At 40.9% G+C, this 25,222-nt stretch overlaps 1 protein-coding gene across 4 annotated transcripts in view; it reads left to right on the top strand.

Annotated features, from left to right (window-relative positions):
• Window positions 1–25,222, top strand: part of LOC138588335 (LIM domain-binding protein 3-like) — a 48,859-nt gene that overhangs the window by 18,546 nt on the left and 5,091 nt on the right. The window contains exons 2-6 of one of the 4 annotated variants that reach the window (XM_069658396.1): window positions 2,319–2,470; window positions 6,293–6,362; window positions 11,301–11,323; window positions 15,270–15,455; window positions 23,506–23,562. In XM_069658396.1, coding sequence (XP_069514497.1) covers window positions 2,319–2,470; window positions 6,293–6,362; window positions 11,301–11,323; window positions 15,270–15,455; window positions 23,506–23,562 — 488 coding nt within the window. Of the gene's footprint in view, window positions 1–2,318; window positions 2,471–6,292; window positions 6,363–11,300; window positions 11,324–15,269; window positions 15,456–22,562; window positions 22,671–23,505; window positions 23,563–25,222 lie in introns of all 4 variants that reach the window. The other 3 variants (XM_069658395.1, XM_069658398.1, XM_069658397.1) reach the window with 3 other exon arrangements.

Raw genomic sequence — 25,222 nt, 5'->3', positions numbered from 1 at the left:
GGCTTTGAAAATTCAGGTCTGAGTCCTTGACTACGCCCAGATTTCTGGCTTGGTCAGTTGTTTTCAACACTAATGACTGAAGCTGTGTGCTGGCTTTTAATCGCTCCTCTTTACCTCCAAAAACACCTCAGTTTTGTCTCTGTATGGGGCCGTGGTCCCCTGGTGACATTGTGATGTAGATCTGTGTGTCGTCTGCATAGTTATGGTAACTCATTTGGTTTTTCTCCATAATCTGAGCCAGTGAAAGCATGTAGATGTTAAACAGAAGAGGCCCAAGAATGGAGCCTTGGGGAACTCCACATGTAATCTTTCTCTGCTCAGATGTAAAGTTACTTATAGAGACAAAGTAGTCCCTGTCCTTTAAATAAGAACCATACCAGTTTAGTACTGTGCCAGAAAGTCCAACCCAGTTTTCCATACGGTCGAGTAATATCTTATGGTCAATTGTGTCGAATGCAGCACTAACTTCGAGTAGTACTAAGACTGAAACTCCGCCACTGTCTGTGTTTAAGCGGATGTCATTAATCACCTTGGCGAGAGCCGTCTCAGTGCTGTGGTGTGGTCGAAAGTCTGACTGGAAGACATCAAAGCAGTTGTTAACTGTCATAAAGTGGTTCAACTGTTGAAAGACAGCCTTTTCGATTGTCATACTTAAAGTGGTAGGTCGGATATAGGCCGTTATTTTTTCATTTTAAACCCCCACAAAGTCCCCACAGTGTCTGTCAAAATGGCAAGTTGACAGTCCAAATGTCTCAACAACTTTCAGAAAGACATACATGAAGTTTGGTTCAGACGTTCTTGTTCCACTGCAGATTAACCCCCCTGACTTTGGTGATCTGACTTTTCCTCTACCATCGCCAGGTTGTGTTTTTTCAGTTGGATGGATCATGATGAAATAGCACATATTGTCATGGTTCCCAGGGGATCAATCCTACTTTTTTTCTCTAGCATCACCACAAAGTTGAATTTGTTTTCTTAAATGTGCTGTGAGGAATGACACTATCATTAATACCAATGATGCCTTGCGCTCCATAGGCGCTAGCTAGCCAAAATAGTGGTCTGAAATGGATCAACTGAACAACTCAGACAATATTTTGCTACGAAGCAAGGTTAGCCAGCTAGCTGTTATTTAGCTACACTACACAGATCTTGCGTGGTTGCTTCATGACGTTAGCTGATAAATGAATTTTACAATTTATTTAAGCTTACAATTTACCAGCCAGATCAGCACAAAGAGTCTGGATGAGTTAAATGACATTATCCACTCAAGATAGTATTTTGTGGGGTAATGCCAAGCAGATATCAAATCTGGTGTATCACTATGCCGTCTCATTCCTTTGTGCATCAAGGCAGGCTTTACGAGATAAAGGTTTTTGGACTTTGTGTTGTGGTTGGTACAGGTCATTGGTTGATGTTAGCTAGTGTTGCTCGCTGTTGAAGCTGAACACAGACTTGAGAACAAATAAACAGCACACATTGGATCTTTAACCTAGAAATCATCATTGGATGTTAGAAGCAACTCAGAAAGACAAAATGTCTTATTTTTTAAGTTACGTTAAATGTTTTCACACATTGACAACTATTGGCTGGATTGTGATTAAATCTGTTTCCGACATTCATTTATCATGATGAATTGTAATAACTGGCGATCTTCTGACTCGGTCTAACACTTTTGTTTATAACCAAATTCCCTCAGAACTGATGACTTTCTCAGGATGACATTTATCTCAAATACCAGCAGCAGCCAGCTGCCTTCTGATTTCCTGTGAAAGTATTTGTCTAACTGACAGTATGAGATCCTTTAAGTTGATAAATATGTGACATGATATGAAAAATAGTGATGATTTCTGTTTATCTGAATGCAAACTTGTTGCCCTTTTTTTGTTTCTGTTTTATGAATGAAGGTAAAGCTTTAAAAAGTGTTGATCTGTAAACACAGACAGAATCCACTCTTGACGTGGATTTTCAGATTAAGGCGACTTTAGAGCGCGGACATAATTATCATTAACTCATTGATAAATTATTTTCCCATTTCATTGATTGCTTCATTGAATGCAGGTTTTTTATCCAGCTCTGCATGACTAAGTGATTGAAAGATGCAGATTGGCATGTGCACTGACCTGTACTGTGTGTTTGTAGCTGGAAAAATGTATCACACATGCTTGAAACCTACATTTGGTTAAGTTTAGGTATTTATCAATAAAAATCCAACAACAGAGCCAAAATGTTTTTAATTCAAAACTTCTGTTATGTAAATCCCATTATGGATTCTTGTAGGAAAGTAAGATCTAAATGTTTCTATCTCTGTGTTTGAATAGATCACTCCAGGCAGCAAGGCGGCACAGGGTAACCTGGTCCAGGGTGACGTCATAGTCGCTATCGATGGAGTCGGCACCGATGGGATGACTCACCTGGAGGCCCAGAACAAGATCAAGATGGCCAACTACAACCTGGCACTCACCATGACCAAGTAAGGACAGAAACTAATGAATATCACCTTTTTATTTTCCTGTGCAAGATGTGGTTCCAACAACAGAAACCACTGTTGTTGTTGAAAGTTATTGTTTTAAAATGTATTTTGAGTAGGTCGTTGTCCAGCTCTCGGTGTCTTTAAACCTCTTGCTTTTCTGCACTATTTTGTTCCTTTCTCTCCATTTTCTGTTTTGGGACATTTCAGTCTCCAACAATGAATCAAAAGTTTTCCTTCTGCAACAATGTCAGTGAACTGACGTTCTTTGACATCATTTAGAACCAATCAGAATTGAGAGATTAACAAAGCCATGCGGTAGTTTTAATCAAATTGTTCAAATTAGATAACATATATAGTAGTAACAGTTTCTGTGTTTGAGAAAGTGGCCATAGCCCCACATTATGCGTCGGGTTAAATCTGGTTGAGCTGAACATTTTTTTTGTGGCATCCAGGAATAAATATTTGACATAACATCTCAAAAATGCATCATTTAGTTCTTGTGTCATCAGGAGACGCAGCCACATAAAGTGTATGTCAACAGCATAGTCATAAAAGGAGATGTTACCATGAAGACTAAAAAGTAGTGGCCCTAATATCGATCCCTGTGGAACCCCATAAGCTATTCTTAGTAATGGTCATCGACTGAAACAAACGACTCAGAGGCAAAAAAGATCTAAGAAATGTATGTCCACTGTGATCTATTTGGACTGTTTGGTCATCCACTGTTTAAAGAATCAGTGCTGAGATCAAATAGGACCAAAACTTAAAGATTATTGGCATTGAGGTATATCGTAAAATCTTCAGTGGCTTTTACAAAACGATAAAAGCCACGCAATTATATAATTGCTTGGGTACAAATGTCTTTTGTGTAGCACTTGGTCTTGTCCTTTATCGAAGCTACATGTTTGTTCATGTCTGTATATGTACACTGAGAGTAACAAAAAGTCCTTGTATGTGTACATATATGTAGCCAGTAAAGCCGATTCTGTTTCTATTTCTGAAAACTGGAAGTTTAGAGATCTTTCTGGAGGATTTTGATTAATCTGTACAGCCTTTTTTAAGTGACTTTACATGATTAGTTATAATTGCTGGAGGGAAAAGATGGCTGCTGTAGATGTTGACATTGGGCTGTTTGGGCTAAAATAAGAGTCCCCAGTCAGCTCATCCTTTTCTTACCCTGAAGATATCTGAGAGACGAGATCTGATAAGTTCAGTAAGGAAATTAAAGTTGGTCCACAGGGAGCTCCGTGCAGAGTCTCATAACTCCAGAGCCTCTGGGTGGTGAAGATAAGACTGAGAGCCTCAGTTAACTTGTCTTATTCTCATCATTTTTTCATGTCACTCATGTTTTTTTATGAGCGTAAAGTGGAGAGTGAGGCCTGGAGGAGGCAGAGGTCAGGAGATATAATAGAAAGCTGTTAACCCTGCTCTCCCTCCTCTGATGAAATGGGCGGCATAGAAAACACAAAAAGACACACAATGCAGAAACGTCTTCAACCAAGTCCAGCTGCCTTTTGGATTAAGCTTAGAATTCACAGACATAAAGCAGGGTATGCTTTGACTTCTGGACCAATTATTTACTACATGAACATGATGCTGTGTTAAAGAGTTATTCTGAGTAGCAATTGAGACGTTAAACTCATTTGGAAAATTTTTGCCGAGGTAATAAATCAAGCGAGAAGCAGGATTTTCTCTTACACTAATAGAAGACAATCACTCTTGTTTTTTCAACCAGTACAGTTACCCCCTGGCTGCACGGTGGTTAGTGCTATTGCCTTACAGCTAGAAGGTTCCTAGTTCGAATCCCAGTTCAGACGTAGCGGGCCTTTCTGTGTGGGTTTCCTCCGGGTACTCCGCCTTCCTCCCTCAGTCCAAAGACACGCTCGTTAGGTTAATCAGTGACTGTAAATTACTCATCGTAATGTAATGTGAGCGTGAAAGGTTGTCTGTCTCTATGTGTCAGCCCTGTGTTTGACTGGCCACTCACACAATGACAGCAGAGATGCGACCCTGAACAGGGTAAGCGGTAGGATGGATGGAGTTACCCCCTGCTGGCCATTTGCTGATTTTTTTCACATTGTCTTTACTTTTAAGACTCCATGTGTACAGATGGGATGGAGAACTTTGGTCTCAAGTTTCCAAACTGATTTATCACCATGCCAACATACTGGTTTTTCCAGAGGTTTATTATTGGTGGTCATCTGACCGGAGAAACCTCTGTTTCACAAAGCCAGACCATCTCTGACGAGAGGACAGATTTAAAGATCTGGACCCAATCGACTGTGAGCTAAAGCAGGAAGCTGGTTTCTTATCATCACTGCGCTCACATGATAAAACTCATTCAATCAAACAATCATACATGATGGTATGCGAGTAAGTATTTAGCCTTCATTCAACCTTTTTTTCCATTTAATGTTATTTTATCGAGCTGAATCGAGTGGAATCTTCCGGTGCACAGGACAAGTCTCCTTTTATGACCAGGTCACATGAACCTTTTCTATTATTTCCTGACCATGAGGCTCACAGGAACATTTTCTATAGTCAGTGACATCTGACCTTGACCTCATTGTCTAATTTTGTGTATCGGAAAGATTGAATGTTTTTTCAATTACTTCCTGTTCTATAGGTTGTGCTTGTATATAAGAGATGTTGACACAGTTTGTTTCTAGCACAGTCTCCTGTTCATGAGTGTTTTCCTCACAATGACCCACATACTGAATGGTTCCATTGATAAAATGAAATGCCTGCTTTCTTAGAGCATCCTCATTTCAAACCTATATCATACACTCCTCAGAGATTCAAACAATGTGTAGTTATAACATTGATTATCTCACTACAATGGCCTCTGTCAGTGGCTGTGATATGTTAGGCAGCAAGAGAACATTTTGTACTCGTAGTTTATTTGTTGGAAGCTTACCTGGGAAGGACATGGCACCAGGATGCACTATGGGAAGAAGGTGAGCTGGCAGAGGCAGTGGGATGCTTTGGCCAATGTTCTGCTGGGAAACCTTGGGTCCTGCCATTCATGTGGATGTTACTTTGACATGTACCACCTACCTGAACATTGTGTAGACCCAAGTACTCCCCTTAATGGAAACAGTATTCCCTAATGGCAGTGGCCTCTTTCAGCAGGATAATGTTCCCTGCCACACTGCAGACATGGTTCAGGAATGGTTTAAGGAACAAGTTCAAGGTGTTGACTCGGCCTCCAAATTCCCCAGATCTCAATCCAATCGAGCATCTGTGGGATGTGCTGGACAAACGCTTTGTGCTGCTAAGTCTTGGTGTCAGATACCTCAGCACACCTTCAGAGGTCTAGTGGAGTCCATGCCTCGATGGGTCAGGGCTGATTTGGCTTCAAAAGGGGGACCTACACAATATTAGGTCATAATGTTATGTCTGATCAGTGTATGGTCAGGTTGTGGTTTCTTAATGAACATTTTTAGCTTGCAGTGACTTTGGACTTATGACTTCAGTATATTCCAGAGATTTTTGGCTACAGCACTCAATTAATTGAAGAAATAATTTATATTAAATTAAAATAATTTCATTTTCTATATAAAATGATCCAACTATTATACTCCAGTGAAGTCTACTTAATGTCAGTGTGTATTTCCTCGACATTGCTTTTTCATCTTGAACTGCAGAATCATATTATTTTACTGCAGCTGCTCCTCAGGGCTTTTTCTAAGACAGTTTTTACAGTGCACAAAATCTGTCTGTGAATTCTGTAAAATGTTGTAATATTTGGTCACACACTTGAAAAAAACTTCAGTAAATTGTCTGTAAAAAAAAAAATCACCTCTGTGTTTCTTCCTGCAGGTCGAAGCGTCCCGTTCCAATGCCGATACCAAGGATGGACGCCGCCATTCCCATGATCCCTCACCAACAGGTAACTTCACCCATCATGCAATTCTACTGCTGCAGACTCCTCAAACTGTGCCAGTAGAAAATAAACAAACAAACAAGATGCTGGAAGCAAGAGGCTGTACACACACATACACACACACACACACACTGTGGAATCCCTGCAGCCTCCATCCTCTCACTTGAAGCTTCACTCACACTGGCTAAAGAAAATGAGTTGTCGCCCCCTGGTGGCCATGAGAAGAATACATATTTGTTTTATACAGTGAATGACAAAATCAGAATAATTTAAGATTTTATTTGTAATTATTAAAATATTTATATTTTTTTAAACTTCAAATCAAATAATAAAAAAATGCAGAAATATTGACAAATTTTATTCTATTGATAAGAGAAAATAATTAAAGATATTCATAAGTGTACATGCACATGTACAGAACAATTTTCCTATAAAACGTATTGATCCGGTATTGATAGTTACTCAAAACTCTCTACTCCCTCCAACATCCCGCCTCCTCTCTCCCCCTCCTGCTCCACTTGAAGCCTCAGTCGGTGCAGGTGAATGGCCGCCTGTCGGCCTGCAGTGCCTCCTCCGGGCCTGTAGAGGCAGACTCTCCGGGGAGCAGGGCGGCGGTCAGCCCCGCTCAGAGGAAGCAGTATAACTCTCCCATCGGCCTGTACTCAGAGGAGACTCTGAGGGAGATGGCAGCCATTCAGGCCGGTCAGCCTGCGGGGTATGTAGATGAGATGCTCTAATGATGGAGGAGGAAACATGGCAGGAGTTTCTCACAGTTTCTCAGAGGAAGAGCTCCTCTGCTGATAGAGGAGGGAGAAAAAACAACTTGATAAGGAGAAGACTCTAAGAGGAGCTACTCCTGTTAGCCAACCTGGTTATGGCTCACAGTTCAGTTCCTGTAGTTCCGACTTGTTTTTCTCATTGACTGTATATAAGAATTGGACGTAGCCCCTGTGACATCCCCCATTTGTTTATGGACCGCCAAATTGTGGCCTCAAGTTTACATTTCGGCCAAGGCCTTCTTGTTTTTCTGGAGCCAGAAGTGACCGTATTTGGACAAGAGGGTGGAGCTTGAGAGAAGCCAGGTGTTAGCAAACACAAAGTTATTAGCGTAAGGTGAATTCTAGTTTGATTAGCATGGTTCATCTGAAATGCACAGTAAGGGCCTGTGTCCTCAACCTCAATTTCTTCTTACTGGGGTTTAATGTTGCTCGGTTAAGTTATCTGGAAGCAGGCTGTTTTAAATTGCCCTGTATGCTTTATATTTGCTTTTATTCAATGGAATTTAACAAAGAAAACATTGGAAAGGAATCAGGAAGCATTAGCAGCAGCTCTAGACCTGGAAATTGCACCCTTGAGAAAACAAAAGGATTAGCTTCTCCTCCACCATTGTTGTTGACAAAGTTGATATCGTAAGTCCCGCCTCTTCTTGATTTTGATTGGTCAGTGAGAGAGAAGTGACATTGACGAGCTCGGCTGTTGAAATATTTTCAACTGAGAGCACTGTGAGCGCAGTGACAAAAAACAGCTGACGCCCAGGGCGTTGTGAGACTCCTGCTGTGATTTAGCAACATTATCCTGCCATGTTGACCAACACATCAGCAGAGCAGACTCTCTGTCGGGGAATTATAACCTTATACAAGGTACAATACAATATGAAATATAGAATTTTAACTGCAAAAAGAAGGAGAAACTTGGGCGTATCAGAACATTCAGTGTCTTAAAGTCAAACAAAAACAAAACATGGGCTGAGTCTGATTGCAACAGTAAATAAAAACTAATAGATCATTTGAATCGATTGAAGATCAGATTATTTTGAATGTGGGACTTTTACTTGAAACATAATATTTGTACACTGTGGTATTACTAGTTTAACTCACTGAATAGTTCTTCTGAGTGATGATAACTAGCTGTCAATGAGGAGCAAGGGGGAGGATCAGGTGTTCTCCTGGGCTGAAAGAGAAGAGGAAAGGTCATCAAGAAAATACGCTACTGTCCCACACACGCACACACACACACATCAGAACACAAGCTTCCGCTGTATCAGTCACAGCATTACAGAGTGATAGGGGGCAAGTGTGTGACTGTTACCATAACTATTCATAATCGTAGCCACACATTCAATAACACACACACACACACACACACACACACACACACACACACACACTGTTACCCAGCATGCCTGTGGGGTTTCCTCAGTTCACAGTGTGATTCGGTTACTGTGTCAGTGAAGAGGCCAAACACCTGTTGGTTTCTCTGGCTGCTGCTAAAGGTCAGGGAACCTTCTGGACACACACACACACACACACACATACACTCAGACCCACAAACCCACACCCGCACAGTGGCTGCCCTTGTCTTACCTCTGAGTATTAACACAGCAGAGTTAGCATTTTCCTAAACACAAAAACAGAGGCGTCTCCTGGATACATGAACCACCGTGGTTTATGTGACAGTCATCAGTGTGGACTATAATAATAACTGGTTTATGACTCTATATATAGAGAGTTATATATAGAGAGTTTTTGTTGAATATTTTTATTCCATTTCTTTATGAGAGTAAAATGTTCAGATTGATACCACCCTTGTGTCGGTATGCCAAACATAAAGCTACATCCTAATGGAGGTTAGCTTAGTTTAGCTTAGCATAGATATAGGTAACAGGGACAAGAGCTAGGCTGACTCTAACCAAAGAAAACAAAATCCCCCAACTGCACCTCTTAAGATCTCTGATTAACATTAACATTTATGTAATTCTCAATGCCAAGAAATATTGTAGCATATAACTGTTGTGAAACTTAAATGTAAGGTAACTGGACACTTAGCATTAAACTGAAGATAAACTGGATCTACTTTAGAGACTTTACAGAGAGAGTTTACGGGATATACAGTGAAAGTGAACTGGATTTTAACTAGACTTACGGTGAAAGTTAACTGGGTTTAACTGGGTTTACAGTGAAAGTGAACTGGATTTTAACGGGATTTACAGTGAAAGCCAACTGGGTTTTGACTGGATTTACAGTGAAAGCTCACAGGAATTTAACTGTATTTACAGTGAAAGCCAACTGGATTTTAACTGGATGTACATTGTACTGGATTTTGACTGGACTTACAGTGAAAGTTAGCTGGGTTTAACTGGATTTACAGTGAAAGTTAACTGGGTTTAACTGGATTTACATTAAAAGTGAACTGGATTTTAACTGGATTTACAGCGAACTGGATTGTGACTGGATTTACAGTGAAAGCTAACTGGATTTTAACTGGACTTACAGTGACAGTTAACCGGGTTTAACTGGATTTACAGTGAAAGTTAACTGGACTTACAGTGAAAGTTAACTGGATTTTAAGTGGACTTACAGTGAAAGTTAACTGGATTTTGACTGGATTTGCAGTGAAAGTTAAGTGGATTTTAACTGGACTTACGGTGAAAGTTAAGTGGATTTTAACTGGACTTACGGTGAAAGTTAACTGGGTCTAACTGGATTTACAGTGAAAGTTAACTGGGTTTAACTGGATTTACAGTGAACTGGACTTTGACTGGATTCACAGTGAAAGTTAACTGGATTTTAACTGGACTTACTGTGAAAGTTAACTGGATTTTTAACTGGATTTATAGTGAACTGGATTTTGACTGGATTTACAGTGAACTGGATTTTGACTGGTTTTACAGTGAACTGGATTTTGACTGGATTTACAGTGAAAGTTAAGTGGATTTTAACTGGACTTACAGTGAAAGTTAACTGGATTTTAACTGGACTTACAGTGAAAGTCAACTGGGTTTAACTGGATAACTGGACTTACAGTGGATTTTGACTGGATTTACAGTGAACTGGATTTTGACTTGATTTACAGTGAAAGTTAACTGGGTTTAACTGTATTTGCAGTGGAAGTTAAGTGGATTTTAACTGGACTAACAGTGAAAGTTAACTGGGTTTAACTGGACTTACAGTGAACTGGATTTTGACTGGATTTACAGTGAACAGGACTTTGACTGGATTTACAACTGAAAGTTACAGTGAAAGTTAACTGGACTTACAGTGAAAGTTAACTAAATTTTAACTGGACTTACAGTGAAAGAGAACTGGATTTTGACAGGATTTACAGTGAAAGTTAACTGGATTTTAACTGGACTCATGGTGAAAGTTGAATGGACTTTGACTGGATTTACAACTGAAAGTTTACTGAATTTTCAGTGTAAGATTATAATATTACAGTCAAAATACACAGAGAGTTAACTAGATTTAAAGTAAAAGTTAACTAGATTTACACTTAATGTTAACTGGATTTTAACTGAAAGTTAAGTGACTTGTAAGCACTTGACCACTTAGCCAAGCTTAGTGTACATACTGGTCACAGAGAAAAGTTGGCGCTCACAAGCCCAGTGAAGATGCCACAATGGCAACTCGCTGGAGTGCACAAATACACCATCACTTACCAATATGGAAATGTGACATTATCAAAAGTTTGCAGCCTCAAACCTGTGTAAATAAGGGTTTTAACTGGACTGGAATTAGACATTTTCTGCAGCATTAACTTCACTACACCAGTTGTTTTTCTTTTGCTATCATTGTGGCTATAATATTTTCTCTTACATCATCATATATTGTTATGATCTATGGGTAATTTTCTAAGGAAGCAGCCCAGGTGAACATTCTGCAAGTCAAAAAACGTATATTTTCCCTCAGTGTTTAATGTTTATAGACTCTCTTCACGCACAGATGTGACACCTCTGCAGCCTCAGGAGATATCGGAGGTTCCTCAATCTCTGACCTCTGACCTTTATCTCTTCCCTGTCTGCCTGTAGCCTCTGTTGTACTGATGTTAAATCTCTTCCTCTTCGCTGAGCTGCAATATTAAAAACAAACTGTGAATGTGTTTTCTAATGACTTTGCCTTGTCTCTATTTTCTCCTCCTCTCTTGTTTCCTTGCGGTTGGTCAAATAAGGTTTTCTCCCCGGCTGTTCCCAAGTTAGTATCCTCTCCTCCTGCTGAATGCATCTTGGATGTGTGTTTGATCTGTTGTTTGGTCTATTTAAGGCATGGTTTGGTACTGTGGATGTCAGAGTGTTCCCTGTTGGGATAAAGTGCTGCCTGTTGCCCTTTTTAATCATCAACAGATCATTGTCCAATAATAGATAACTGGGTAAATTTACCATAAGTAAATTAACCCATGGAGGGAATTGCTGGATCCCTCTGTCCATGCAAGTGTTTCCAGCAAGACCTCTTCTTTTTTTTTTTATTACTTCCTGTTTCATGCATATATTTGCAGATGAAATTTCAGAATAAAAGCCTGCTTCAAGGCAAAACTCTTTTTTATTTATGGTATCCCACTAAAGACATGAAAATCATGTGATACTGGTTAAATGATGTTAAAAGAGATGATAACCTTTAAGATGAGGTTGCCTGCGAGTGAGTCAGGTTAAAGCTCTGTAGATGATGTCAGCAGATTACAACTCTGATGTCGTGTTCAGACTGCACGATATGAGCCTGAAAATAGACTGCCCGGACAGATTTGGGGCTTTGGGAACAACAATGGGTGTTCAGTGCAACAATTGACTGATAAATCCTGTGCTAAGTATCATAGAGAACAACTGAGGGCTTATCTGGGTCGCCTCAAAATGTCCCGACAGAAAGACGAGTGGATCAGATTGGGCATTCTTTTGCCATGAAAGACAAATTCCAACGAGTGTTGGTGACATCGACCAACCGGAGTAAAGAGCACTCTTCAACTGTAAACCAGATGAAGAGAAAAAGAATAAATAAAAAAAACGAACCCTGGTCTCCTGGATTAAAGCCCAGTGTTTGTTTGACCTGTCCATTGCCCCAGACCACCACCTCAAATTGAGTTTATACTTCAGAATACATCAACAGACTTCACAGCCCATCAAACAACAGGGTAGAGGACAACTTCCAGAAATGACTCTACTCTACTAGTCATATTTTAAAGCAATGGACCTTTGACCAAGCTGACTAACTTGAGTCTGGATCGAGAACAAGCTTTTAGCGTCTTTTATTTCTACTCTTCACCTGCTGAATGTTGCAACTGAGTTTAAAACCTGTCTCTGGCTGTTAAAAACCTCAACACATCTGTTCCTCAAACTGGGCCTCCCCACCTGACACAGCTCCGTTTAAGGCAAGTTTTTCTTAAAAGATTGGATGCCTGCTTAAGATCAAATCATGCTCAAAAAGAACTACAACATATCGTCCCCAGTGGTCACACTGCAAGGAGAGGTGTCAGTGTGACCTGGAAGACATTGATATCTTTGCACTTTCTGATGTGGGGAGTAAGTAAAAAAAGGCTGTTTGATGATCCAAAGAACACTTCATCTGAAGCATAATGGTGTCTTCAGGGTTTCTCACAAATATCCCCAAAGTGTCTGTAAAAGAAGCCCAATATGTTGGTCAGCTTTCACAGCCCATCGGGGATGGAGTTCCTCAAGGAATCATCTGAGGGTCTCTGCCGTTTTAATTTTAAGTATCCTTATCCTTTCATCAATCTTCAGCTTTGTAACTCTTTCACTGTTTCTTTGAGTTATATTTAATTGTTCTTCATAGAGTTTGTTTTAACTTGCAGGGAGCACCAGATGGGTGGAGTTTATGGGCGATTCAAATTCCATCAGTCAAATACAGAAAGATCTGTTTCATTAACTCTGTAGTGTTCCTCTGTGATCTGTCTCTATGCCTCAGACCCACTCACCTTGTCTCCCAAGCTAGTTAAAACAAACTCCACCAAAGTCAGGTCTATTTTTAGGATATTTTGCCAGTTTTGCCTGTTTAGTCAGTGCAGAGTGAATGTGCATCTTTGTGGTCTGCTGTATGTTTCAGACTGAAAAGCTGTTGTTGTTGTTGTGGAGCTAATCACCGTGAGGCTGATGGCTTCTTCTGTTGCCACTAAAGAGACAAACGAGTCTCCAGCTAATGAAGTCGCAGCGAGTTAATTAGCTGTCAGAATCCCCTCTGGGTTTTTGTCCCTCTTGTGTTTGTGGTGTGTTGATTGGCTCTGCATGCATCCTGAGACACACTAACATCTTTTGAAAAAAATATGAAGAATAGCTTAATGTTATGGATTTATTCCAGGCTTTGTTTCTGCTCTGATACAATCATTCACATTATGGTACTTGGCATTTCTGTTCTGGAAGTAAAGGTCACAGTTTGACGTGTAGTCATGAGGATTGATCGATATCATATTTGAACGACTTATTATCTCCAACTGTTCAGGTCACTGTGTGTTTTTCCTCTGTAGTGGTTTCAAGCTTTATTTGAACCCTCAAACAACAACAAAAAAGTGAAGCTGTTGAAAATAACAAGATGTGTTTTTAAGTAAAAATGTATCTGGGTTGGATCGTGTTTGAGGAACTGTGGTAGCTTTATTTGGAATGAGTTGTACAAGCTGGTGCTGGTCTGCTGTGTAGATCAGCCGTAACCTGAGTCCAGAGCGGAGAGAGTGAGGAGCCTTTCTGTGACTCAAGCCTTCCTCTATATATACAGTACATTAAAGAAAGGCTAATACAAGGTGAGAATCAGGGCTGTGAGCAAGCGGTCAACCCTGTCTCTTAGAAACTATTGTCTATGTAGAGGAGTCAGAAGGTGATTGGGCGTAGTATTGGTGTCTCTGATGAAACATTTATTTTTAGAGTTGAGAGATGAAAAGTTCTGAATGGCCCGTTTCAACCTCAAAAACTATGAACATCACCTTCAGTGGCCATAAACGCCTATCATGGTGAAAAGACATCATGAGTTTTGATTACAGATACCAGTACCGCTGTCTGTATCAGCCTCCATATCACTTATTGGCAGGTTTTCCAGTCAATGCATCCATCTGATTCCATAATTCATCAGCCCCCACCAAATAATCAATTCAGCTTAATTATAATGTGATGATAATAACCAACAACAGTGCAGTAATAGAGGAATGTGTTGTGTTTTCTAAGCCAGCAACATGTCAGAAATCAGGGTTTTTCCACAGATAATGTGTAAATAAATTTTCTCACTTATATCCAAGGGGTACCAATTTCAGCCGATACCAAAGTCGCCGTCAGATTCGTATCACAAAAAACGCTGTACCAGAATATCTCTAATCACATGATGGTTTGGTTCGGTACGGCTGAGATCAACCAACCATGGCCAATATAAACGTAGCATGAAAACCAGATCAATCTGAGCGCATGTTTTATTTGCTGTAGCAGATAGAACTGGTTCCCCTCCTGTTCAGTCAGATTTCTATTCAGACCTGATTCAGGTCGGGCCAATTGCAACAGGAAGGTGGCGTTTGGTGGCATTTTGTGATCAACCAAGATGGCCACCGCTGTTATGGAATACTCTATCTCCCGTCACTATGAAACAAACCAGACTGCAGTTCAAATTTGGTAAATATCGTAATTGTTGGTTGCTAAACCGACATGCAGATTATTTTGATTTGGAAGCCTTTTGCATTGGATGTCGGATCAAGCTACCTATCCTAGCAGCCTTCCGCTACGTCAAACGTTTTCTTGCTGGTCTGTGCCCGTTAATGACAATCCTCGATAATAAGAAATGAACTGAGAGCGGAGTCCTGTGCAGCTCTCTGGGCTGTTTTTGTGGCTTTTTGAGAATTTTAGTAGTTTGTCAGATTGTTGTTGATTGGTGCAGCTCTGGTTTTTAATGTTGCATGAAAACAAAATGTGAACTTCATAAAGAGCCCATTGACTGTTGGCGTCCAACCTTGCCTGTCTTGGTTGTTTGCTGTGAGCATGAGTTGCCTGGACGTTTCTTCTTTTTAACACAACCGCATCAACTACATCGCCCACTTTATTCTTCCTCCGTCCTTACACATCTCCCTCTACCTTTTCCTCCAACTGTCTTCTATCACCTTCTACCTTCCTCTACCTCCTTTCTTACTCCGTCTCTGTCACCACGTCGCTCCTCCTACCAACAGCGCCGGCTTCAATCCCGGCGCTCTGGACTCCGCTCTCTCCACCCATAAGCCTATAGAGGTCAAGGGCCCTGGCGGCAAGGCCACCATCATCCACGCGCAGTACAACACGCCCATCAGCATGTACTCGCAGGACGCCATCATGGACGCCATTGCAGGACAGACGCAGTCCAAGGGGCACGACGCTGGGTAAGAACACCCCTCCTTCTCCTCATCTTGCTTTCACTCCCCTTCTATTGAGTTCTTCTCCTCCTCTCATCTTCTTTGATTTATATACAAACACTTTTCTGAAAGAATACATTGGCACAGCTAATTAACTGTATAACGTCCCCTTCCTCTTTCACTTCCTCCTCTTCCTTTGTCCTTTATTTGTCCTTCCTTCTCAGCTCACACTGATGATATTACACTCATTAATCCCTTTAAATTACATTTCTTTTAAGACCAGCCTGCACCAAATTAGTTAGCACATTTTGGAGCTTCTGCGGGTGTTATTTTTGAAGTCAGAACTTTCTGAAGGTTAGAAAGAGGATGAAGAAAAAGTTGACTGTACAAAGGTTGTTGCTGTGTTGTGGGTTCTATGAGCGTCTGAGGGTTTGGAAGCTGTTTGTTGGTTTGTGGGTTTATAGTTGGTGGTCCTGCTGCTGATTTGTGTTCATGTGGTGAATGAGCGACTGGCTCCGAGTAATGAGGGTTATAATGCAGCTCACATCTGTTTCATTTACATTTTCATTTTCAGTCAAAAGTACTGAGAGTACAATATCAGTGTGTGGTTGATGCATTATGGATGCATGGTCTGCATGTAAATAACAGCCAATTGTGTACAGTGGCATCTGCGTTTAAATGCTGAGCCCATTGACCATCGCATCACAGAGACCATCAGTTATTTAAAGACTTAATATAAATGCACATAAACTGAGAAACTGTGACAGACATACAAAATGTTTCTTTCTCTCATCTTTAATCCAGTTGTCCGCAGTTCTTTCCGTCTTCTGAGACGAACGCTGTTTGTTGTGTCAGTCATGCTAAACTAATCTGCTGTGTTCATCTCACACTAACAATCAATACTCCTCCTGCTGGAAAATAACAGCATTTCCATCTCTGGGTTTCCCTCCTGAGAGGAAAAAAGATATTGCTCCAATCATCCGCACACTCGTTCCTCATTCAGCTGCTCTGTTTTTTATTCTCTCATAAAGTGTCTTTGACCGAAATGTCAGCCTGAACGTAACCATCGAGCCAAACTGAAAAACCAATTACACGTTACAGTGGTCCTCCTGTCGTCTGCGGACATCAAACAGCGACTGAATATAAGACCATATAAGACCAAAAAAAGGGTTACCCTGATAGTACAAATAACGAGACATTAAACTGAATGTTCTGAGCCTGTTACTCCTTCTTCTGGTGGTTTATATCTGCTCATAACAAACCAATATCTAATCTAACAGTGTAACATGTTGTATTTCTCATGTTTTGCTCTTTGTGAACATTTGCTGCCATCTTTTCATTGAACTTATTCTCATTTACACTAACAGCTGTGTAGACCGTAGCACCCTCTGAGCTTCATTTTCATTTTCACATCATGCAAAATCCAATCAAAACCAGCTCAATATCGCTTCCTTTTCCTTTTTCACCTCATGTCAAATCCCTTTAACATTTTGCTTGAGTGCATTTTAGAATCATAAAGACATTTTAGCGCACCACATCTCAGATAAAAGGCAGCAGGGCATCTCAAACGCCACCATCTTGAACCTAAATAAGTAAATGACTCCACACTTGGACCCGCTGAAGCTCTGGCTTTAGTGTGCTGGTGTTGACCTGGTCTGGTGTCGGGGGGGTTTGGCGCCCTCTGTCTGTGGTTGCAGTTCTCTCCCAGTTAAAGATCACCTTGTAGACAGCGCCTCCCCGGTCTACCAGGCCGTCCTGACCGCAGAGAAGGACCAGGACCTGAGTGAGTGGGGCCGCCGCAGCGTCAACATGCAGTCCAAGTCCTTCCGGGTCCTGGCCCACAAGACCAACACCGAGAACTGTAAGCCTCCTGTCCTTCATCATATTTCACTTTACCGGAAATTATTATATAAAACTAATATTCAAATAACTAGTAAATGCAGTGTAATGTTCATTTCTACAACAAGAGTCATCCTCTTAATGTGGGATTCTCATGCTCCTCGTATGCTCCCATTTCAATACTTGGGATGTCCCTTTGGTGTGTCCGTAAGCTGTTAGTCATCCTTTAAGAGGAAATGTGGACGCTACAAAGAGGATGTGTTTTCTTTAATAGCTTACAGTGTTTAAACTACATGCCGATATCGAGTTTCAGTATCCAGACTTGTTGCTGCTTCGGTACATTCCTTAAAACCACTCGAATGTCACTTTACCTGACATGTTTTCAGGGTTTATGCGAATAAGTTACTTTTCCTACTGATCTAAGTCACTGTACATGGACAGCAACTACTGTAACAACCTCAGAACATATTATAAATTACATGTGAACAAAACATTAATATGTAGTACGTATAAACGTGCATCTTGAGCATGTTTCTGCCTAGTAATACATAAACTCTGGGAGCTGTGAACCAACTTTTTTGCCGACTTTCTAAGTTGTTGTTTGGACAAGAGAGGGCGTATATGTGAGTTTTCCATGTCAGGAACTCTATTTTATTCCAACATCACATAAATGCAAATGAACTCCAGTCATTTCTTCTCTGTTCTACTAATGATACATGTTAACTGTCAGCAACACTTGAAACATTTAATGTGTTTTCTCTCATTAAAAGCCTTTTAATGTGAAAATTCTAGAGGAAGTTTTGAGTTTCATTCATGGTCGGTGAATATCATCTGAGAAAAAAAGACCGGGGTTATACTCAAATAATTACAGAACATAGAAATGTATTTACTTTTTCATGCTTTTTTGGGAGGTGTCTATCCGTTGGCAGACAACATAATCTACTGATTATCATTAATCGCCTGAGTAAATGATACATGATGATTACAATCAATGACTTCCTCTCTAAAACACTTGCTTGAAGCAATTTAGGAAATGTCTCTCAGAGTGTGAAAGCAGAATTAGTTTTCTAATTTCCTTACTTTTTATTTTTAATCTTATTCATACTCGTCATCCACACATTAAAGTTGACACACCTGCCCCCCGGGTCAACTTCTTTAGAGAGTTGTTCACACTGAGCATGCTCACTAATGTGTCCTTCTCTGTGTGTTTTCTGTCTCTTTCAGTACCCGGGGAGGAGGGGGAGGAGGTGGAGGAGGAGGCGCTGAGAAGGAGCAGGTAGGCAGCAGAGCTCCATTAGACAGCCGCTGACCCCCCTGGCTCCTCACCTGTACACTCTGCCCCGTCCCTGAACACATCACACAGCCCTGTCACCGTAAGCTAACGTCACAGTCCAGTTAACCTGATCCTGAAAGTTCCTCAGCTAACAGGTAAACAAACTCACCCTGGCCTCTTTTAGAGGCTGAAGGGAGGACAATTTAATTACTGTTTTTTACATCATAGGTCAAAACGTACAAACCTCTTAAGCTTGTGTTAACCACAGACCCTAGTTACAGCACATAACCAAAAGGCCACTCAAAGAACTCACTCCAAGCTCATTTCCAGGTTTTACAACATTTACTGTAATAATTCAAACCCAGTTTCAAACCTTATAAAACACAGCAAATACAATTCAATCACTTATTGAATCCATTTTGATTCAACATTCGAGGTAACAAAAGAAACATTTCACACAAAGATGTTTGTTGGCTGAGAAGACTGAAGTGTTCCTTCGTGTGTTGAGAAAACTCTCCTTAACTCTCACTCATAATAAACTATGTAACAGCCCTCTTACTGAGCTGGAAATGCTTTGTCCCAAAGCGAAAGCAGGGCTTTTTCACTGCTTATTAACAGTAAAGAGCTGCTTCTACCAGCAGAGGGCGCAGCAGGACTGACGGTTCATGCTGGGTACTGTGTTGAAATGTTTCCAGCTGACTCAACTCCTAAAATAGTTTCTCTCTAGTTAGTTAAAAAAAAAAAAAACTCAGGTAAGGGAAAACATTCGACTCTATAATAATAGAATTATACTACATATTCTTAAAACAGAAAATAAGATCTACCTCTCAGGTAAATAAATCCAAACAGCTGTTTGCTTTCCCACAATTCCTTGCTCCTACAGTATTTAATAGGCGCTGCACAATGTGCACATTTCTACATTATTCTGCACACTTATTTTTTCCCTCCTCCTGTTCTCTTGTCCTTCATGACCCTGTCCGTGAAGGTTTCTTTTTCACTTATTCAACCAGTCAAATTTTAAGTTAGATTGAACAATGAAGTGATGAGAAGTTTTCATATCTGTCCTGAGACCACATGAATGGAGTCCTGTTCTGCCTTTTAGGTCGTTTCTGTATTCACTGCAGTCTGGTTCAATTGGTTCAAATGTATTTTTGGCAATGAGTCTTCCTTATGATAAATATATATCCAAAATAACAAAAGTACTCCATGAAATGTTACAATAGTTCACACATTTTAACATATGTTTGTAGCACCTGGTGAGTACGAAGACTCCAGACTTAACATGCACTATATTTCCAAAAGTCAGTGACACCTGACCATGACACCCACCTGAGCTGGACATCCCTTTCAAAGCATGAGCATTAATATAGATCATGATTTATCATCTTTTTCACTCTAAATGAGATCATTTTAATGTGCCAGAAACACTGGATGTGTACCGAACATCACTGGGTCTATATTTAAAAATAAAATAGAGGTGATGACCGTCACTGGGTCCCCCCCACGGTTGCCGTCACATCACCGCGGTATTGCGTTCACTTGCGGTTACTGTGACAGCCCTACTCAAAGGTGCTCAGCAGGGTTGAGTTCAGCGCTCTGCAGGCCGATAGAGTTCCTCCACAACAAATGGTCTAAGCATGTCTTTATGGACCTGTTGGACCTTATGGTCAGGCACAAACAGCAAAGAGCCTTCCCCAAACTGTTGCCAAAAAGTTGGATCGTCCATTTGGCAAAAATGTTTTCATATCCTGTAGCATTCAGAAGATCCTTCACTGGAACTAAAGGGCTGATCCCTGTATTTGAAAACAGCCCCAGACAGTGTCCCTCCCTCACCGGACTTTAAAACAGGCGACAGCAGGCTTGCGGGCAGCTGCTCGGCCTAACTGAGCCGTTGTTTCTCTTAGATTCCACTGTGACAAACTTTAACCTTCCTCTCCAAGTGGAGCACAGGTCATCCACAACTCACCTAAACATGTACTTCTTTTGCCTCCTGCTGTTTCTGGATCTCCCTCAGTGTTGTGTTTCCACTGGATCGGTCCAGCACAACCCAAAAGCCCTTACAGTCGACCGGGTCACATGTAGCTGGGCAGTTGGGTGGTAAAGCTTCCTATGACAGTGCCATGTTTAAAGTCACTGAGCTCTTTAGATACCGTTTTTATAACCTGAGTACAAAAGTACAGATTCAGTGAATGTGAGTTTTTAACTCCTCTTTCCGATAGTAAGAAGGACGTCTGTTTGCTCTCAAAGCTCCTGTAGCTTTCAGGTTCTGTTGTGTTTCTCCAGCAGACACTCGGAAACGTTGAAGCAGAAGCCGTGCTAACTGAGTATCACACACTGTACATCAGAGTGTGGAGGTGTGCTGCGTCTCTGAGAGGACGAACAAACCTTTTAACCCTCCACCCCTCCTCCATCTCGCCCGTCTGATGGATGGAGCTCTCTCTGCTCTGTGCACTTATTTAATCATCCCTCCATTACGCAAAATTGATCCCTGCTGCCTCCCCCGTCCTCCCCTCAAAGCGTGTCAGTCTGTATACGCCAGGCAATGACTCAACATGAATCAATAGGAGCAGAGGTCAGGCTTTTATCTGCCAGTGAAGAGACTGTGGGTTTTTTCCTTTTTGTCTCTTAAGTCATCCTGAAGGAAGCGGCTCAGATGTGACTCACGGGGTTCAGCTGGAACTCAAACAGGAAGCACAAAGAAATGAATCATGTTAATGTGCCATTTCATCTCACATTCAGCAGGTCGTAGACTGATCAAACCCCCCTTTACTGTCGCCACACACAGATCCTTTAGAGAATGAAAAAAGGACATTTTGAGTCGTTTATTTAAAAGTGATTGTTTGTCACAGTTTCCCCAATATGAGGTCTAAATACGGTTTATTATGAGCATTTTAAGTCAATCAGTCAAACTTTATTTATACAGCATTTCTTTCAAGGGTCCCCCACCCTGACTGAGGTCGGACCAATCACAATCATGTATTAAATATGGGGCGGGATTAAGGATTGTTGAGGTTTTTTCGTTAACAGTCAAGATGGCTGCTGAATTTTCTATCACACAATCATCAAACAAACTGGATAGGAGTTAATATCACACACAAATTTATGCACCGATTTCTTATCCATATACAAAAAGTGAGGGCTACATATATATATATATGTGTATTATGATTATTTAACTAGAAGCCATATTCATTAGGGCCTGAGCACCAACTGGTGCAAGGACCCTATTGAAATTGAAGGAATTATTGTTATTATTATTAGGGCCCGAGCACTGAACGCCCCTCTTGGAATGTAAGGAATCATTATTATTATTATTCTCAAATGAAAATCACATATTTGGCGGCTTTAACATGCCCAAAGCCCATGAGACTCAGCACACACATCAGGTCTGACGAATAATTGGATATATTATAGGCCTTGGGCACGAGTTCGGCAAATGGCTCCATAGCGCCGCCTACAAATATCTTAAAATTCAGCCGCTGCAGCAGGTTTAACCTACAGGTACCAAATTTGGTACGTGTATGTATCATGCCAAGACCTACAAAAAAACTTGAATTGTGATAAGACAGTTTAATTATTGATTTTCAAGGTTAAAAAAGTCATAAGGTAAATAACTTTAAGGGCTCAAACAAGAGTCAAAACTGAGTAATTAAGTTATCAGTTTAAAAAAATCTGGTTATTTCTTTCTCCATATGAAACCCAATGTTTGTATGAAAACTAAAACATCACAATCTATTGACATCGTCACATCAACCCGAGCAATATCGAGCAGTTTGATTTTTGCATGACGCCAATAACAAGCTTGATGATCTTCTCTCTTTGCCCTTTACTAATCTCCTCTATGTTAACACTATATCTCAAATATATGTATATATATATATACAGGATATATGTGTACATGCAGACAGGTAAGGACTGCATGTGTTACTATATTTATATATAGTGTATAACTTGTGATTCCAGCGCATAATGGCTCTGCCTCTCTCACACTGCTGCTTCTAACGCCCCCTCCTGTGCTTTAGCCCCATTGGGCATGCTCCAGCAGGCCCCGCCCCCTCTGCACCGCCTGCTAGCGCCATCATGCAGCCTCAGGACCTCGCCCCTGCTCCATCTGACCCCACGCCTCCAAGGTAACCCGATCTGCCACGGCAAATTAATGCTGTTCATAATGAGCAGGAAAAGCTGCAGCTTCCTAACTCAAAGTGGGTTTTTGTTGGTTCGATGTTTTCTTACATTGAATTTGTTTTTAACTAATATTATGACTGAAACAAAACTTTCTCTTCACAGAAACCAAGACTTCTTTGTCTGACCTTTGTGCTGCGACGATGTTAACGTTCTGTGTTTTCAACCATGTTTTTTGCGTGTGTGTTTGAGTGTGGTCGTGATCCGGATCAGAGATTTCCTCTAAAGGAGTCAGACATGTGTTACGTTCATGTGATGTTGGGAAAGTCTCACATATCTGGGACTCACTGGAGATCCAGTCGATGAGGTTGCTGAACTGTTTTCCTGTTCTTCCTTGTCAGCTGTTGAAGGTGAAGATGGATTGCACTGAGGAAGACACACGGACATAAAATCTATCTTTACAGAGAAATCTGAACGTACCAACATGGCTAACGTGTTAGCAAACAGCAGCCTGCCTCCACATCTAGTTGATAATTCCACATGATTGTGACATATTTGTGTCAACTTTAAGAATGTAAGCCCCATATTGCCTCTCTTTTAGCTCTGTTTTTGGTCTCCACCAGCTCCTGAGGGAAATATGTAGCTCTGTAGCTGCTAAATGCTCCCTTTGTTTATCAGCTGGGTCTCTTTCCTGCTGAGCTGATAACTTCCTGGAAAAGGAGTTGATGATGGATTTATAGATCCCTAAGTCCACGTTGTGACCCAGGTACCCTGCAGGTGCAGGTGAACTCAGGTTGCAGATCGTCATTGTTACCTCTGCTGTTGTTGTCTCTACACCCGCAGCCTAAAGCGACACACTGCCGCTGGTTACAGCCTCCAGCACAAAGCTGCAGTCTCCAGGTACCGACACCTGCAGGGATCCAGAGCTGGACCCAACGTGCTGCTTCAGGCTGCCTCCTTTTCTACGCCACATAACAAACCATCTCCCATCACACCGAGGCTTCTTTATCTTAAACCCCTCGTAGTGTCATGAGCAGACTTAAGGCCTCAGTACGCTTCAAAAGTATGCAAGTAGACTCAGGAGCAAATCTGAGGTACTTGTACGTCTCTCTACGTCTACGACATCTCAGAGGGAAATATTGTACTTTAGCTGAACTACATTTACCTATTTTTACACACAAAACATATGAAGAGCTTTAAAGATGACTTGTTTGAAGCATACTGAGGCCTTTATGTTAAAATGGGTGACCCGGGTGGAGGTTGAGCCCCTAACTCTCACAGTGTTGGAGCTTTGCTCAGTCCAGGACCATGTTACTGTTGAGTAACAAGACGTAACAGCTTCATCCATCCACAGGCTGAATCTCCTCTAACTGGCTTTAAACTATCAAAGTCCAGCTTTCACACGTTTACTCTTCTCCTGAGATACTGATACTCATTTCTTACAGGCTGTTTGTCAGGCTGGTTTTCACTGGTCTGCTCTCCTCATTAAAACTTTCATTAACTCTTAAGTCTATTTGTCGTTGTTAAGTGTTTCTTTGTGGTTATGTGTGTCTTTGTCGTCATTGTGTGTCTCTGATTTCACTCTCTTCCTTTGTGTAATGTGTTTGCTTGTGTCTCTTTTTGATTTCTCTATGTTGTTTTTTGTCTTTGAAATTATTTTGCAGGTTGGAAGATTCATTTTGTGTTCCTTTGCAGAATTTTTGAGTAATTTTGTTTAGTCGTTTAGTCTGAACATCCAACATTGTAACATTATAAATATGTCTTAAAATGTGAAACAGCATAATACCCCCTCTTTAAGTATAAAGGTGTGTTCAGAACAAAAGTGAATACAGTTTTCATGTAATGAAATTACATAAAATCTCAATAACAAATTCGAAACAGGTGGTGTGAATGCTGCGACCTGAACATGTGAAATTCATGTATTGGCGTGAGTTCAAAAATTTCAACTTTAGCGACAGATTTGCAAAAGCTGATCAGCGTTTAGATTTACCTGACTTCCTTGAATGCATCAGAAATGATCCATCCAACCTCTGTTCAACAAACGAGCATTTTAAAAGTAGTTTTCTTCTCCTCTTGAGGAGGACAGACCTGACAAAGCTTTTTTACTTTTTACTAATCTGCATCATGATGTTGATATCTCGGCAAACTTAACGGCCCGTTAATTAAAGTAAATTAGAAGAAAATCTGTTTATTTTTCAGGTTCGTACCGCCAGAGTGCAGCCTCTGTATAACGGGATTTAATGAACCAAGAAATGACAGCGTGTTTTTTGCTGTCATATCTGGAGCAGCAAATATTTGCTCCATTTTTGGTCTTAACACTGCCAAATGATCTCTCGGCCAAACTGTTGCGAGTAACATGAACCCAATATTTTCTTAGCTTTTGGCCTAAACACACCTTAACAAGATCGGCTGTCAGTTTGACAGCAGCAGAGAAAGTCTAGAAGTGTTTTTCAGGGATCAGTTCACATTTTTAGAGCTGTAGAAATTCTTACATTTACACCTCAGGGAGTGTTACAGGTGGTTATTCTGCATGCAGCTGTGAAGCAGTGATGAATCATCA

Source organism: Semicossyphus pulcher, unplaced genomic scaffold (assembly GCF_022749685.1).
Source record: "Semicossyphus pulcher isolate SPU_LCO1_2020_fin unplaced genomic scaffold, fSemPul1.0.p SCAF_12, whole genome shotgun sequence".
NCBI classification, from domain to species: Eukaryota; Metazoa; Chordata; class Actinopteri; order Labriformes; family Labridae; genus Semicossyphus; species Semicossyphus pulcher.
Note: the sequence above shows the minus strand (reverse complement) of the source record. Positions and strands in the feature narration are given on the sequence as shown.